Source organism: Zootoca vivipara, chromosome 14, assembly GCF_963506605.1.
Source record: "Zootoca vivipara chromosome 14, rZooViv1.1, whole genome shotgun sequence".
Lineage (NCBI taxonomy): Eukaryota > Metazoa > Chordata > Lepidosauria > Squamata > Lacertidae > Zootoca > Zootoca vivipara.
Window position 1 is genome coordinate 38040339 of NC_083289.1, and position 13050 is coordinate 38053388.

The 13050-nt window shown below is 46.4% G+C and overlaps 1 protein-coding gene across 12 annotated transcripts in view; it reads left to right on the forward strand.

Moving 5' to 3' along the window:
• The window catches only part of MAPK8IP3 (mitogen-activated protein kinase 8 interacting protein 3), a 69427-nt gene extending 56382 nt beyond the window's left edge, over positions 1–13045 (forward strand). For all 12 annotated transcript variants that reach the window (XM_035130803.2, XM_060282697.1, XM_035130807.2 and 9 more), the window contains 9 exons: positions 134–214; positions 1184–1251; positions 2203–2351; positions 2939–3110; positions 3246–3359; positions 4916–4954; positions 6765–6947; positions 7363–7506; positions 8459–13045. In XM_035130803.2, the coding sequence (XP_034986694.2) occupies positions 134–214; positions 1184–1251; positions 2203–2351; positions 2939–3110; positions 3246–3359; positions 4916–4954; positions 6765–6947; positions 7363–7506; positions 8459–8580 (1072 nt within the window). In that variant the 3' untranslated portion in view covers positions 8581–13045. The remainder of the gene's footprint in view (positions 1–133; positions 215–1183; positions 1252–2202; positions 2352–2938; positions 3111–3245; positions 3360–4915; positions 4955–6764; positions 6948–7362; positions 7507–8458) is intronic.
• The last annotated feature ends 5 nt before the right edge of the window (positions 13046–13050 follow it).

Below are 13050 nucleotides of genomic sequence, written 5' to 3' on the forward strand. Positions count from 1 at the left end.
TAGACAACACTGGGCTAGATGGACCAATGAGTCTGACACAGTATAAGGCAGCTTCCTGCGCCCTCCTTTCTGGCCCAGTTTGGTGTGGGGCTCGGGGACCATACTGCCTAACTAAGTTACCTTTCCCCCCCAGGTTGTACGTGCACTCAGCAGTCTCAAACTGGAAGAAATGTCTACACTCAATCAAACTGAAGGATTCAGTGCTGAGCCTGGTGTAAGTAGAGATGCTGAACTTGGTGTCTATGAATTGATACCTAACTAACTATGGATATTCACACCTTTTAGAAAACTTGCTTGTCTGGTCAGGAAAGGGACTGTATCGCTGTAGAAGAGCACAGGAAGGTCTAGATTTAGTCCTTGGCATCTCTTGCTTTAAAAAGTGCCTGGGGGTGGTGGGTTATGGGAAAATCCCTCTACCTAACACCTTGGAGAGCCATCCCTAGTTCAAAGCTGATAGCACTCAGCTGGACAGACGATACAGGAAAGCAGCTTTCTATATGTAGGGGAAAGGACCGCAGGTCAGTTGTAGAGTGCACACTTCTTATGCAGAAGATCTCTGGCTCAGTTCCTTCCTGTTAAAAGGGAATCAGTTGATGTGAAATATCTCTTCCTGAGACCCTGCCAGTGAGAGGGGACGCTACTAGGATAAATAGGCAAATCATCTGACCCTGGTAGAAAGCAATTTCCCATGTTCCATATTCCATATTTGCTTTAGACATCATCATAGAATTTTGGAGTTGGAAGGCACTCTGAGGGTCATCTAGTCCAACCGCCTGCAATGCAGGAATTGTACCATGGAACTTCATTCTCCATCAAGATTCCCAAAATATTTAAATTATGTAAACCAAGGGCTGAAGAGTCATACCACCCATCTCCCTGAAGCAACCAGAACCAGCAGAAATCCTGCTCAGCCCCCCAACCTGCAAACAGCACAATCTTCTGACAGTTCAAAAGGCCTTGCCAATGACCCAAAGGGGCTAGAAACTTTGCTTTAAAAAAAAGAAAAAAGGAAGAGCTTAGATCATCAAGATTTTTAATTCATCACCTGTTTCCTGTGCTTGCATGGTGTGACCATACAATATTATGGAACTCACAGTTACTGTTCATGTTCCTTCACAGTGTTACTACATGTCACTGCCTTGCTTTGAAACTAATCCTTCCCCCCCAATCCCATTACATCCAGGCACGTAAAAGGACGTGTTCTCGTGGCCCTGGCTGATGGAACCCTAGCCATATTCCATCGAGGAGAAGGTAGGTCCAACATTGTGGGAAATGATACAATTTTGCTGTAAAGCTGGGGAAACGCCTTGCAGTCAGATTTGGGAAATCAGGACTGGTGGGATTCAAAGGGACAAGTTTTCCTTCCACCTGGTTCAAGTAGTAGAGGGGGGTTGTTTGGGTGGGGGGGATAGAATTTCAGTTGGAACCACACGGGGTCAAAGTGTTAAAGCCCTTCCTCCTGCATGCCACAGTTCTGATCCAGCTACCGTACCTATCCAGAGCAAACTTCCATAGAATCATAGAATTGCAGAGTCAGAAGGATGCAGGAATCACGGCTAAAGAATCCCTAACAGATGGCCGGCCAACCTCTGTTTCAAAACCTCACATATAGTTTGACCCTAACTTATCTGCATATCAAAAAAAATCCTTCAGTAGCACCTTAAAGACCAACTAAGTTTTTATTTTGGTATGAGCTTTCATGTGCATGCACACTTCGTCAGATACTTCGTCAGATACACTTCGTCTGCATATCCTAACTAACAGAACCTGGCGATCAAAAGAGACTTTATTACATGCTGCAGAAGCTTGGGAAATCCCAGTTTTCCAAGGTACAAATATGAAACCGTTCTAGATTTGCTTCTCCCCAATTCAGCCCACATGGGTGGAGGAGAGCAAGAGCACCCCTGCTTTGGTTGTTTTTCCTCCCCTTGTAACTCAAGCAAGACTTGAACTGAAGCAGGAAGCCCTCTTATACTCCTTCCTGTCCGAGAGCATCCAATGTCCAGTGGTGGGCGGAGTCTGCCCAGCGTCTGAAAGTACTTCCCTAAGAAGCTGCTCCCTGCAGTTCAGTGGCTCACCACATGGGGCAGCGGTCCACAGATCCCAGAAACACCTGATGCATCAAGACCACTAAGAATCAAACCAGTCCTCTCTACCCATCTTCCTTCCTTCCTTCCTTTTTTCCTGTGTGTTTATCTCTAGATGGTCAGTGGGACCTCAGCAATTACCATCTCATGGACCTGGGTCACACACACCATTCTATTCGCTGCATGGCTGTGGTGTATGACCGAGTGTGGTGCGGCTACAAGAACAAAATCCACGTCATCCAGCCCAAAACGATGCAGATAGAGGTATGGCGAGGGTGTCTCTGAATGAAGGAACATGGCAGAGAATCTAGGTCCTAGGAATGCTTTCTAACTAAAAGTACTGTTGGCATTGAAAGTGTTTATTGGCTCATTAATCAATGAAGGCTTTGGGTGGCTAATTCATGTGAGGCTGTTTTAATCAAAAAGGTCAAGATTTTTACTGGGGAAACTGCAATTTAAGGGCACCATCTTTTGTTTTTAAGATTCTCTCATTTGGGGTGAAGGAGGCATCCAATGGAATTGGGTAGTCAGGATTTGCCAATGTGGTAGCTGCCTTACACCTGCAGAGACCTTCTCTGACCCCCACAGGCTTCCCTCCCCAGCTGAAGGAAGCAGGCATGGTTCCCTTCCTATTTTATCCTCGCGGCAATCCTGTGATGTAGGTTAGGAGGAAAGATAGTAAACAACCAGATCCAACTGAGCTTTGGGGTCAGGGCACCGGACCCTCAGCCTAAGAAGAGGTGCTATTTCCTGAATGTCATTTCCTGAACAACGACCCTGGTGATTAAGTAAAAGGGCAACCATTGTGGAAACCCTGAGAATATTTTCCTTTTTCTCCATGCCCTTTCCAGAAGTCCTTTGATGCCCACCCTCGCCGGGAGAGCCAGATCCGACAGTTGGCTTGGATTGGGGACGGTGTTTGGGTTTCCATCCGCCTGGATTCCACGCTGAGGCTGTACCATGCTCACACCCATCAGCATCTCCAGGATGTAGACATTGAGCCCTATGTCAGCAAAATGTTAGGTAAATAAAACAGCACGAGAGACAGCCTTTCGGAGCAGGGGTGGGGACTAGTGCTGTTTGAATGAATGAATATGATCTCGGCCTTTTCAGTGACCTACCCTACCCTAACTAACTCTGTTTGTGCCTCTCATCCAGGCACCGGAAAGCTGGGTTTCTCATTTGTGCGGATTACAGCGTTACTCATTGCGGGCAACCGTCTGTGGGTAGGGACAGGCAACGGGGTTGTCATTTCCATCCCATTGACGGAGAGTAAGTGGACTCCATTTTAATTTCTTCTGCTGTATGTGTTTTTCTCTGTATGTGATTTTCTCAAACCGCTTCCCCCTCCTAGCAAGAGGATTTTCTGTGTGTGGATTCCAGCCCTTCACACAAGCTGACCCAAATCCAGCAGACTTTTTTTTTTATAAAAGCTTGCATTCATCCAGCTCTTAACTCGTTGCAGTGAAGCTTGCGCAACGAATATCCATTGCAGATTGTGCTTATCACAGAGGCAAATGTTAAGCTTACATGCAAATGCATCTAAAGAAAGCCCATTGGTTATTCTTTTTTAAAAAATGAAAAGTGTTACATCCAATATTAGTCCTACTCAGAGTAAACCCATTGGAATTACTGGACCTAACTTAGTCATGTTCATTCATTTCATTGGGTCTACCCTGAGAAAAACCTAGTTGAAGACCACCCAATGGGTCTACTCTGGGTGAATGTTAGATGGATACAAGCCCAGATTTGGAATGCATGATTTTGAAAGGAGGGCTAGTGTGGGAGTGTGCTTAATTCCACCTCCCCAATGTCTTAACGCACAACTGCTTTTCCCTCTGTAAAGTATTTGGATGCAAACATTTTCAATGCCACATGCATAATGCAATGTAGACTTTCTATTTTTCTGTACCTGACTTCCCGAGACCTTTGTATTTTCCCAGTATTTTCCAGTGACATGCTGCAGCTCACAGTGTTTTCAGAATGGAGTCCTCTGCAAAGGACTTTTGACATGAGACACCAGAGTGGTGTGGCAGCTGAATGAGGTGGTGTAAATAATGTGGTTGGTCATAGGTTTAGAGAACTAGAGACAGCTCTGAGCACGAAGGTTCCCAAACTATGGGACACAAACTCTCTGAAATCTGCGAAAGAGATGCATTGGTTTTTTCCTCAGACCAGAGAAGGACATGTTCTGATATTTGTTTGAAGGAACTTGGGGCAAGGCAATAAACTCGAAGAGAACTTCTTCCCAATCACAGTAGATAGTTCTGGACTAGACATACAAGTAGCCTGAACTGGTTTAAGGCAGCATCCTCTGTTCTTAAATCATGAGGGGTCTTGTGCCTAATGCCAGTTTTCTGGTCTTCTATCATTTGGCGAGTCCACTGGAATGTGCCCTCCTGTCCTCTAGGGGGCATGTGTTCATCAGAGGATCCATGGAGAACAAGGGATGGATCCCAGTCACTGCATGTGGCTTCCCACCCCAGAGGCGACACCTAGTGGTGCGAAATGGAGATGCAAAGCAGTACTCTGGGTGGATAATTCTCTGACTTCTAAGCACCTGTTGCTGAGACAGCATTTAGTATCAAGTCTCTTAATATATTTTATTATTATTATTATTATTATTATTATTATTATTATTATTATTTTATTTGGCTGTAATGCTGTGCCTCTTATTAAAAGAAATTTATGTATTTTTGCAAAAGCACTAAATGTCAATGTGCTCCTTTTGCTGCTTCTTCCAATAATTGCTGTTTTCTTCTCTTCCCCAACTTGTGGCTTCTGTTCCTATTTTCCCCTTCCTGCTCTCCCTCGCTTCCTCCTCCTAGCTGTAGTCCTCCACCGAGGTCAGCTCCTTGGGCTCAGGGGTAAGTCCAAGACCTCTTTCCGTCTAGATTCCAGATGCCATCCTATATTTAAACCACTGACTTCTCCATCCTTTAATCCATCCGCTCGCTTTTCTTCCTCTGCCTATTCATTCATTCATTCATTCATCTCATTTTCATTTGAAATCGCCAAAAAAATGTAAGAGTGGAAATATTCTTGTGAATCCGTGTTAGGAACGTTGAGTAGATCATCACTTCTGAAGGCCCCCCTTGCATGTTAAAGTTTCAGAACCTTTAAACCAATTCCTTTCTGTTTCTATCTCATGTTGAAAGAAGGCGATGAAGCAGAAATGTGGTCATATGCCTAGGAATTATTAGCATAGCTATACATTTAAACAGAACAAAAACAAAAACCCACAAGTAGCATTTGTACCACTTCAGAAGACAGATTGGAAATTGCATATGAGGACAGTGACATTCCTGCCACTGGCAAAACAGTGCTGAGCGCTCCTTGGTTCCCCCCATTCCAAACATGTCAAATGATTTGAAATATTTGAAAGCGCATCCTTAATCTAGCCACTTTTATTTTGAAAACAAAGCAGAAGCTTACATGGGGCCCCCAATCTGGAAAAATATTCCTAATCCAGATCGGGTGTCAGTTTCCTGATTATAATCACTCCCTTCCGGGATGTGATTTGCACCCAAAGGTACTTTTTGCAGTGAACTGTGGCTTAGGGTGGCAAAAAGCTGGGGTGGGGAGGGTATAATTTCAGCAGGAAAACTCATCAAGATGCTTTCCGGACTGTAAAAAACACAACCAGCCAATTTAAGCATGCTTTTACAGACCCATGCATAATGTAACTCTGGGTCAGTTCAACAAACCTCCTGCAGAATAGCTCCCCTCCCCACTCACAGAGGAAGGGGGTGTGGTGGGTGCGGTCTGCCCTGGGTGTAATCCCTGGGGGGGGGTTGACATTGCCGCCCCATCTCCCTGGGATGCTAGCCCCACCCCCAGGTACACAGCATGTGCACTGCTCCAAGTGCCAGAGCAGCTAGCTCTGCCTCTGCCCACCCCCCACCTTCTTGGAGCTCTCCCTAGCAGAACAAAAGGGACATTTAAAAAATAAAATAAAATGAAAGCAATGAAACCACTTCCAGACCAGCCACATTTCTCTTTACAAGTGTTAAATATGCTTTTGGAAATCTTTGTATCAATTCATGGAGCTATGCTTCCCAGGGTTCTCTGGGGAGAGAAGAGACAGATTCTTTATTATGTGGTCCTAGGCCTGATAGAACTGAACAAAATAAAACCAACAACCATATAAGTAGAATATCATAACATACAAAATACATTAGAATGGGTTGTGATATAAAATATCAGGGATATCCAAGTCTGATCCTTTTAGAAAAACTTAATCCAAGATACAAAAGAGGAGAGAAACTGAAGCATCTTTATCAGCACACAGTGCTCAGTAGGCTCCCTCTCAGGATATGGCTCTAAGTAAAACTTTTTATGCTAATTACCCCAAGTCTGGGGAGATGTTTACTCTGCAGGAGAACACCGTAAGATCTAAAATGTACTAACTTAAGCTATGATCTGAAATCTTAAAATGAGATGATATTTTTTTCAAGGGTAGGCGACATTTTAAAAGTTGCTAAGAACAGACCAGATTGCCAAACCAGACGTTACTGGACTTTCCCCCCTGACAGTTGGACAGGAGAAGGAATTCATGGCACTAACGCTTTGTAGGATAATTAAACCAGTTTAACCATGTGTGGTGCAGTCAGCCCTTACATCTTTTCCTCCTTCTTATTGCTTGCTTTTTTTAAAAAAAATGTATGTTGTCTTCAGCCAATAAGACATCCCCAACATCTGGAGAAGGGAACCGGCCTGGCGGGATCATACATGTGTACGGCAGCGACGACAGCAATGACAAGTCTGCCAGCAGTTTTATCCCTTACTGCTCCATGGCTCAAGCCCAGCTCTGCTTCCATGGTCACCGTGACGCAGTCAAATTCTTTGTCTCTGTGCCTGGTAAGCAGACTATCTAGAGTACTCCATGAATGCAATTCTGTAAGTGCATCATGATGCTGAGTGGTTATTGGGAAACCCGAAAGCTTATGCAGAATTCCGAGGCTCTTTCCACTGCAATGGCCTTTCCTATGATGTTCCGGGACATCTTAAGAATAGCCCTGCTGGATCAAGTCAAAGGCATAGCTATCCAGCCCAGCATCCTCTTCTCACTGGGGTCAACCAGATGCCCCAGTGAGAAACCCAAAAGGACTTGATGCAACCAGTAACTTTTGAGGCCATTCTGCCAGTGACATTGGAGATAGATCATATCCATCAGGATGATAGTAGTGTTGATAGCCTTATCCTCCGTCCTTTTGGCTGCCCAAAGCTCAGGTGTATAGCTCAGCTGCTCAGAACAAGCTCTGGATACTTTCAGGTAACGTTCTGGCAACACTGAACGGGAGTGTGCTAGACAGCCCCTCCGAGAACCCCAGCACGGCCACCATCGAGGCCGAGGGCCAGAAGCTCAAGAACGTCCTGGTGCTCAGTGGTGGGGAAGGGTACATTGACTTCCGGATTGGTGAGTTCTTTTACATATATATCCTCGTTGTGCAGAGCAGCTCTGAGTAAAGCGCAAGCTAGCGTGGAGGTAGCTAAAGAATAATTTTCTACTGATTACAGGGTGTCTTACATATTGCATTTGTATGTACCACTTTAACAGTCATGGCTTCCCCCCAGTGTGTCCTGGGAACTGTAGTTTAGAGGTGCTGAGTTTTCCTGCCGTCGTTGTCCGTAGCAGGTGCAAAGAGCCCTGATTTTGATTGGGATTTCAGCAGGGACAAAGGGATGAACGGCCCCTCTCTCCATGCCGTAGTTCCCCTCTGAGTCAGACTTCCCCCTCACATCATCTATTTGTTAAAATAAAAAGCAACCACACCATGGCAAACATCTGTATCTTGTTTGGCCCTTTGGGAGTTACGGCACAGGACAGCCTGCTTCCATCCTTTCCTCTGCCACAGACTCAGCAGTTCCCCAACTCCCCTGCCTGCACAGACCACTTAGAAGTTGCTGAGAGGCTTGGTGGATCACTTAAGTGATTTTTTTTATATACCTGTTGTAGCAATTGAAATATGCTGCGCTAAATAAGGTGTGTTTCTTAATTGTATTTTTAATTGCTTCTGTAATTATCTCGTATCTTATTGTACTACAATAAAAAGAACCAATAAAACCACAATTAAAAATCAGTATGACTATGTAATGCAGACACACCATGGGCAACCTGAATCTAGCTTTCAATTCGGGGGAACTAGAGGAATTCCCACTCCTCAGCTATCCATTTGCAGAACTTGGATGAAATAACTTAGGTCTACAGAGTTGGGGTAAAGATTATAATAACGTATGCAAAGCACTCTCAGGCATCTAAAAATGCTATGTAAATGGTACATATTACTAATGATTGGGAGGCCTGCTCAGTGGAGCTTTGGTACTTCTGTGTTCTTCTCTTCCATTCATTGTACAAATTCTCTCCACAGGAGATGGAGAAGATGACGAGACGGAGGAAAATGCAGGAGAAGCCACCCAAGTCAAGCCCATCCTCTCCAAGGCTGAACGGAGCCACATCATTGTGTGGCAAGTTTCCTACACCCCCGAATGAGCTACTCTTGTCTTTTCTTTTTCTGCCAATTATAACTCTCTCCCCTCTGATCCCCCCAAACTCCCGGAATGCCAGTATGTACATACCAGAACTCCTGCATTTCTCCTACTGCTGGAAAACCGAGGCCCCAGAAAACCAACCGCAACAGCTCCTGCACTGGATAGCGGCACCCTCCCTCGTCTAACCTCCAAACCTGCAGCTTTCATCTTGGGCCTGCACGCTTTCCAAAACAGCTGGGTTACTGCCAGCTGTCCAAAGGGGGAGAATCATGGCAATGAAGGCCCCTCCGCCCCGCCCCCCAAGCGAGGCAACGAGAGATGCACAGGCAGAGCGGACTTGGCTTGGATGAGGTTTTCAAGACGGTCCCCTCCCTCCTTCCTTCATCTGCCTGCATGGAAGAACTAAGCTTTTTTACCGGCTCCCGCCCCTGCCCACTTCGCCACCACGGAGGCAGCGCTGACAGCATGCACTGGTCTGCAAACCTGGACGAGAGAGGTGGCTCCCATCGTAACAAAGTGAACATTCCAACCTTGTCTCCTTTGCTGTGTCTCTATGGGACCTGCTCACAGGGGATTACCTGGGATAAACTGGGAGGTTGGGAATCCAAAAGAGCGTATGGATGCTTTTGGGAACACTTTGGTGTGGAAGTCTACAGCGGGATGTCAGTGCCCAGAGATGGACCACAGGCACAAGATGGGCTTCCACCGCTGAAGCTGTTTAGATCTGGGCCTGGGCACTTAAAAGCATAACTCAAGTCGGTAGAGCATGAGACTTTTAATCTCAGGGCCGTGGGTTTGAACCCCACGTTGGGGTTTTGCAGGAGGTTATGGTCCCTTCCAACTTTACACTTCTGTGGTTCTATTTATGGGAGAGCTCTTTGAGAGTCCCAGTGTGCCCAGCTCTGAACTCCTTAGAGGAAGGGGAAGATTCAAGCCCAACAAATACCATATATAGTAATTCAGGTGAGAGGCACAATTGGTAGACTTGAAGGTGGGGTGGGCATCTCCAGCTCTTTGTAGCAGTGGGTGGTGTGCTGATGGAGAGGAAGGCAATATGTATGTTTTTAGCTGGTATGTGGAGAGTAATCGAAAGAACTGGGAAGTCCTCTGCTGTTGAAAGGCCACCAAGGTGTGCTTTGTGCTCCCTTGCCTGGTGCTGTTCCACTAGGGCCCCAATGGAGACTTGGGTGTTGGATATGGCTCTCAGAGGTATTCAAATGTATCTTGCAGGCAATTCAGGAAAGAAAGAGGTCCAGATGGAGACTAGGCCCCCTCCCTCTCCATGACATATATTGAAACCAATGAAAGCACACTTGGACTTGGGGGAGATGGAGCAAGGCATTCAGTGGAGAGGTATGTGCTTGAGGAGGGTGGGCTGGGGAAGAGTGGAAATGAAGAAATGGGGAAGCGAGCTGAGAAGACGACATTGGTCCTTCGTTAAGCGGCTTACAGATGCAGCAAGAGAGGAAGCAGAGATGGTCTTGTTGGGAGAGGATGCTGAGAAAGCAACACCCACAGCTGTGGCCTGCGAGTTGGGGCGCTGCCACTCTGCTGGCTGCTCACCAGGTTGGTGGCAGGTGTGCCACACTCATAACACACACCCCACCTGTTGCTCCCCTTCTCTCCCTGCCACATGCAGTGGCAGTGCCATCCCAGCCAGTGAGCCCCGTTTCATGCATTGTGGCTCGGCATCAGTGACTGGGAGTGGATTGCTACTTGAGATGAAGTTGTAAACAGCTGGTCCTCTGGGATATAAGGCGGTTTCTGCCATAGGCTGTTCAGAGGCTAATTAACTTTAAAGGCTGTGGGAGGAAGCAGCAGGAAGAAGCCCAGAAATGTTAAGTGCTCTTAACGTCTTATTTAAATCTCACAGAACCTTTCACATTTTAATTTTCTTTGAAGCCAGGGGAGACCAAGGTTTTTCAGAGAGGGAGGTGGGTCTTTCTTAGAGAGACAGAAAGACAGAGAGGGACCAACATCCTAGCAGTTCTTGGTAGAGTCAAAGTTTGGGACTGTCCACATGCCCCTTTCTTTGTGTGCTTTGTAGCAGAGGGAGATTATTGCAGGCTTTTCTCTCTTTTTTTCCTTTTTGCATCTCAGGCCTCCCCTGCCTGCCTCTGTGGGCAATGTTTTCTTTCTCCAACATGCCTGAATGAGGTCTGAGAAAACATAGACTAAAGAGAAAGTCCAGTCATTGTGGGAACACTTGCCCCAATCCAGTCAACTGTACCATGCTGTGACTTAAACCCACTTTCTTGTGTGCCCAGTAGTGGCTTGGGTACTGCAAGCACACAAGCACCATGGCACACATATCGAATGCCTTACAGCTCCATTCCTTAACACCTGGCCACAAGCTGGACCTGTGCCTGGGACCCCCACTCTATGTGTGGTTTTATGTCACTTGCTTACTCAAAGCCACCCAGAGCAACAGACTGTACACAGAGAGGAAAGAAATGCTGTATGGCAAAGGCTGAAAAGGTCTGTGGGTTCCGCACAACAAACCAAGATGTAGAAAAAACAAGAAAGAGACGTTAAGTGGTAAAGCTGGTGGGGTGGGGGGTGGACGTTGCGACTTGCAAGTCGACGTTGTTGATCTTTGACCCATAATTTTTCGCCGAGAGCAGGAGAGAGGAAATCTAGGAGGCTGGTGAAGTCATTGGCGTAGTTTGATTTGAAAGAGCACAAAATGTGGTTAAGTAGCTGCAGCAAGGCTTGAGATCAAACGGGGGCTTTATTCATGATGAGAAAGAGAGCGAGGCTTAAAGGGTAGGTAGCAAAGGCAAGGGGAACAGATATCAGGAGCAGGACATCTGCTTTGCAGGAAGAAGATTCAGTCCCTGCCATCTCCAGTTTTTAAAAAATGGATCAAGAAGAGAACGGGTGGTGGGAAAGACCTCTTCATAAGAGACTGGGCAGTCACTGCCAGTCAGTCTACATGGTACTGGGCAAAATGGAAAGTCTCAGCTGCTGTAAAAGCCGCTTCCTAGGTTCCCTTATTTTTATTCTGTCCATTAAGTTTCCAGATTTCAGGCCACTCTTGGTCTTAGGCCTTACCTTACCAGACCTACCTGGAAGTGACACACTAGGGAGATATCAACAATTTCACTGAGTGCAGCTGACACTTGTTATTTTCCATGTCACAAGGACGTTGTGGGGTTGGCTTTTCAGTAAACAAGGAGCCAGACCGCCTCCTGATATTGCTCCTAAGGAAAGGGTTTTGTTGCCCAATACCAGCTTACCCTAGCTGTTTTCTAGACTACTGATGAAATAATACTGTGCAGGAGAGAGCAGAGCAGAGTGTTCAGACCCCCTTTCATTATTCCACTCGAAACACCAGTGCCGTCAGCCAAGATTTGCTGTTCTCCTGGGGCAGGTTTGCAAGTAATACCACTAATCTATCCTGTCACATTCACCACCACCATGCCTGCCCCACTGCTACCCCAGTGCTCTGCTCAGAAAGATGGCCACAGTCCAGGTGGAGTTGAATCTCTGTTCATTAGAGGGCAAAAGACATAAAGCAGCTAACCCTCCTGTGCTTGTCCCAATTAAGGAGAGAATGAAGCAGATCTTGTACCGCTTGCTCTGAAGTGGGGGAGAGGGGAGCTGGGAAGGCGACATAGGGCCTGTAGCTCACAGGTAGAATATCTGCCTTACATGCAAAAGGTCCCGGGTTATAAATAAAAGCCCTGATGTCTCCAGGTAGAGTTGGGGAAAGCTGCCTGTCAGTGTAGACAATACTAAGCTAGATGGACTACTCGCCTGACTATTCTTATGCTTCCTATGTTCTTACTTTGTTTAGTCTGTCTGGGGGTGAAACAACTTTCGGAAGGGCTGGGAGGAAACTAACGTGAGCAACCTGACAACAGCAGAGCCTGGGAGGAGAGAGAAAGGAAAGTCAGTTTTTAAAAAGTGAGGACCGGTGAGGTGGGCAGCTTTGGCTTAGGCACTACTTAGCAATGGTGCAGTTAGGTGGTTTTAGGCCTTAACTGTCTCCCAACCCGCCAAACCTTTAGATGTAACATGTATTGCTTACTTATCCGCGTTTTTGAAGCAAGCTGTATTTGGGGAGGGGGAGCGCCTGCTCATTATGCTGAGTTGGGTCTGGGTCCTATAACTTCTGCCCCCAAAGCCCTATCCCTACAGCACCACTGCAGCTTAAGAGGGTGAGCATGTGGAGTCTGACAGGGTGCCATGGTTTTTAAAACTGATCTACCTGTTGCCAAAAGACCCGAGAGCAGGATTACTTCCTCATTCAGAACTGAACCAAGGTATGGTGTTATTTTTTAAAAAAACAACACAGATACAACTGCAAAGCCCCCCACAGTTCTCTGTTTCCAGCATTTATTAGTCAGGATACTGCTCCTTTTGCCTCCCCTGCCTACAAATATATGCCCAAAGAACCTTTCACAGTTTGAAGTTATGTTTTCCTTGAAAAGAAGCACATGTTCAAGGTGGGGGGGGGACGCGGGGG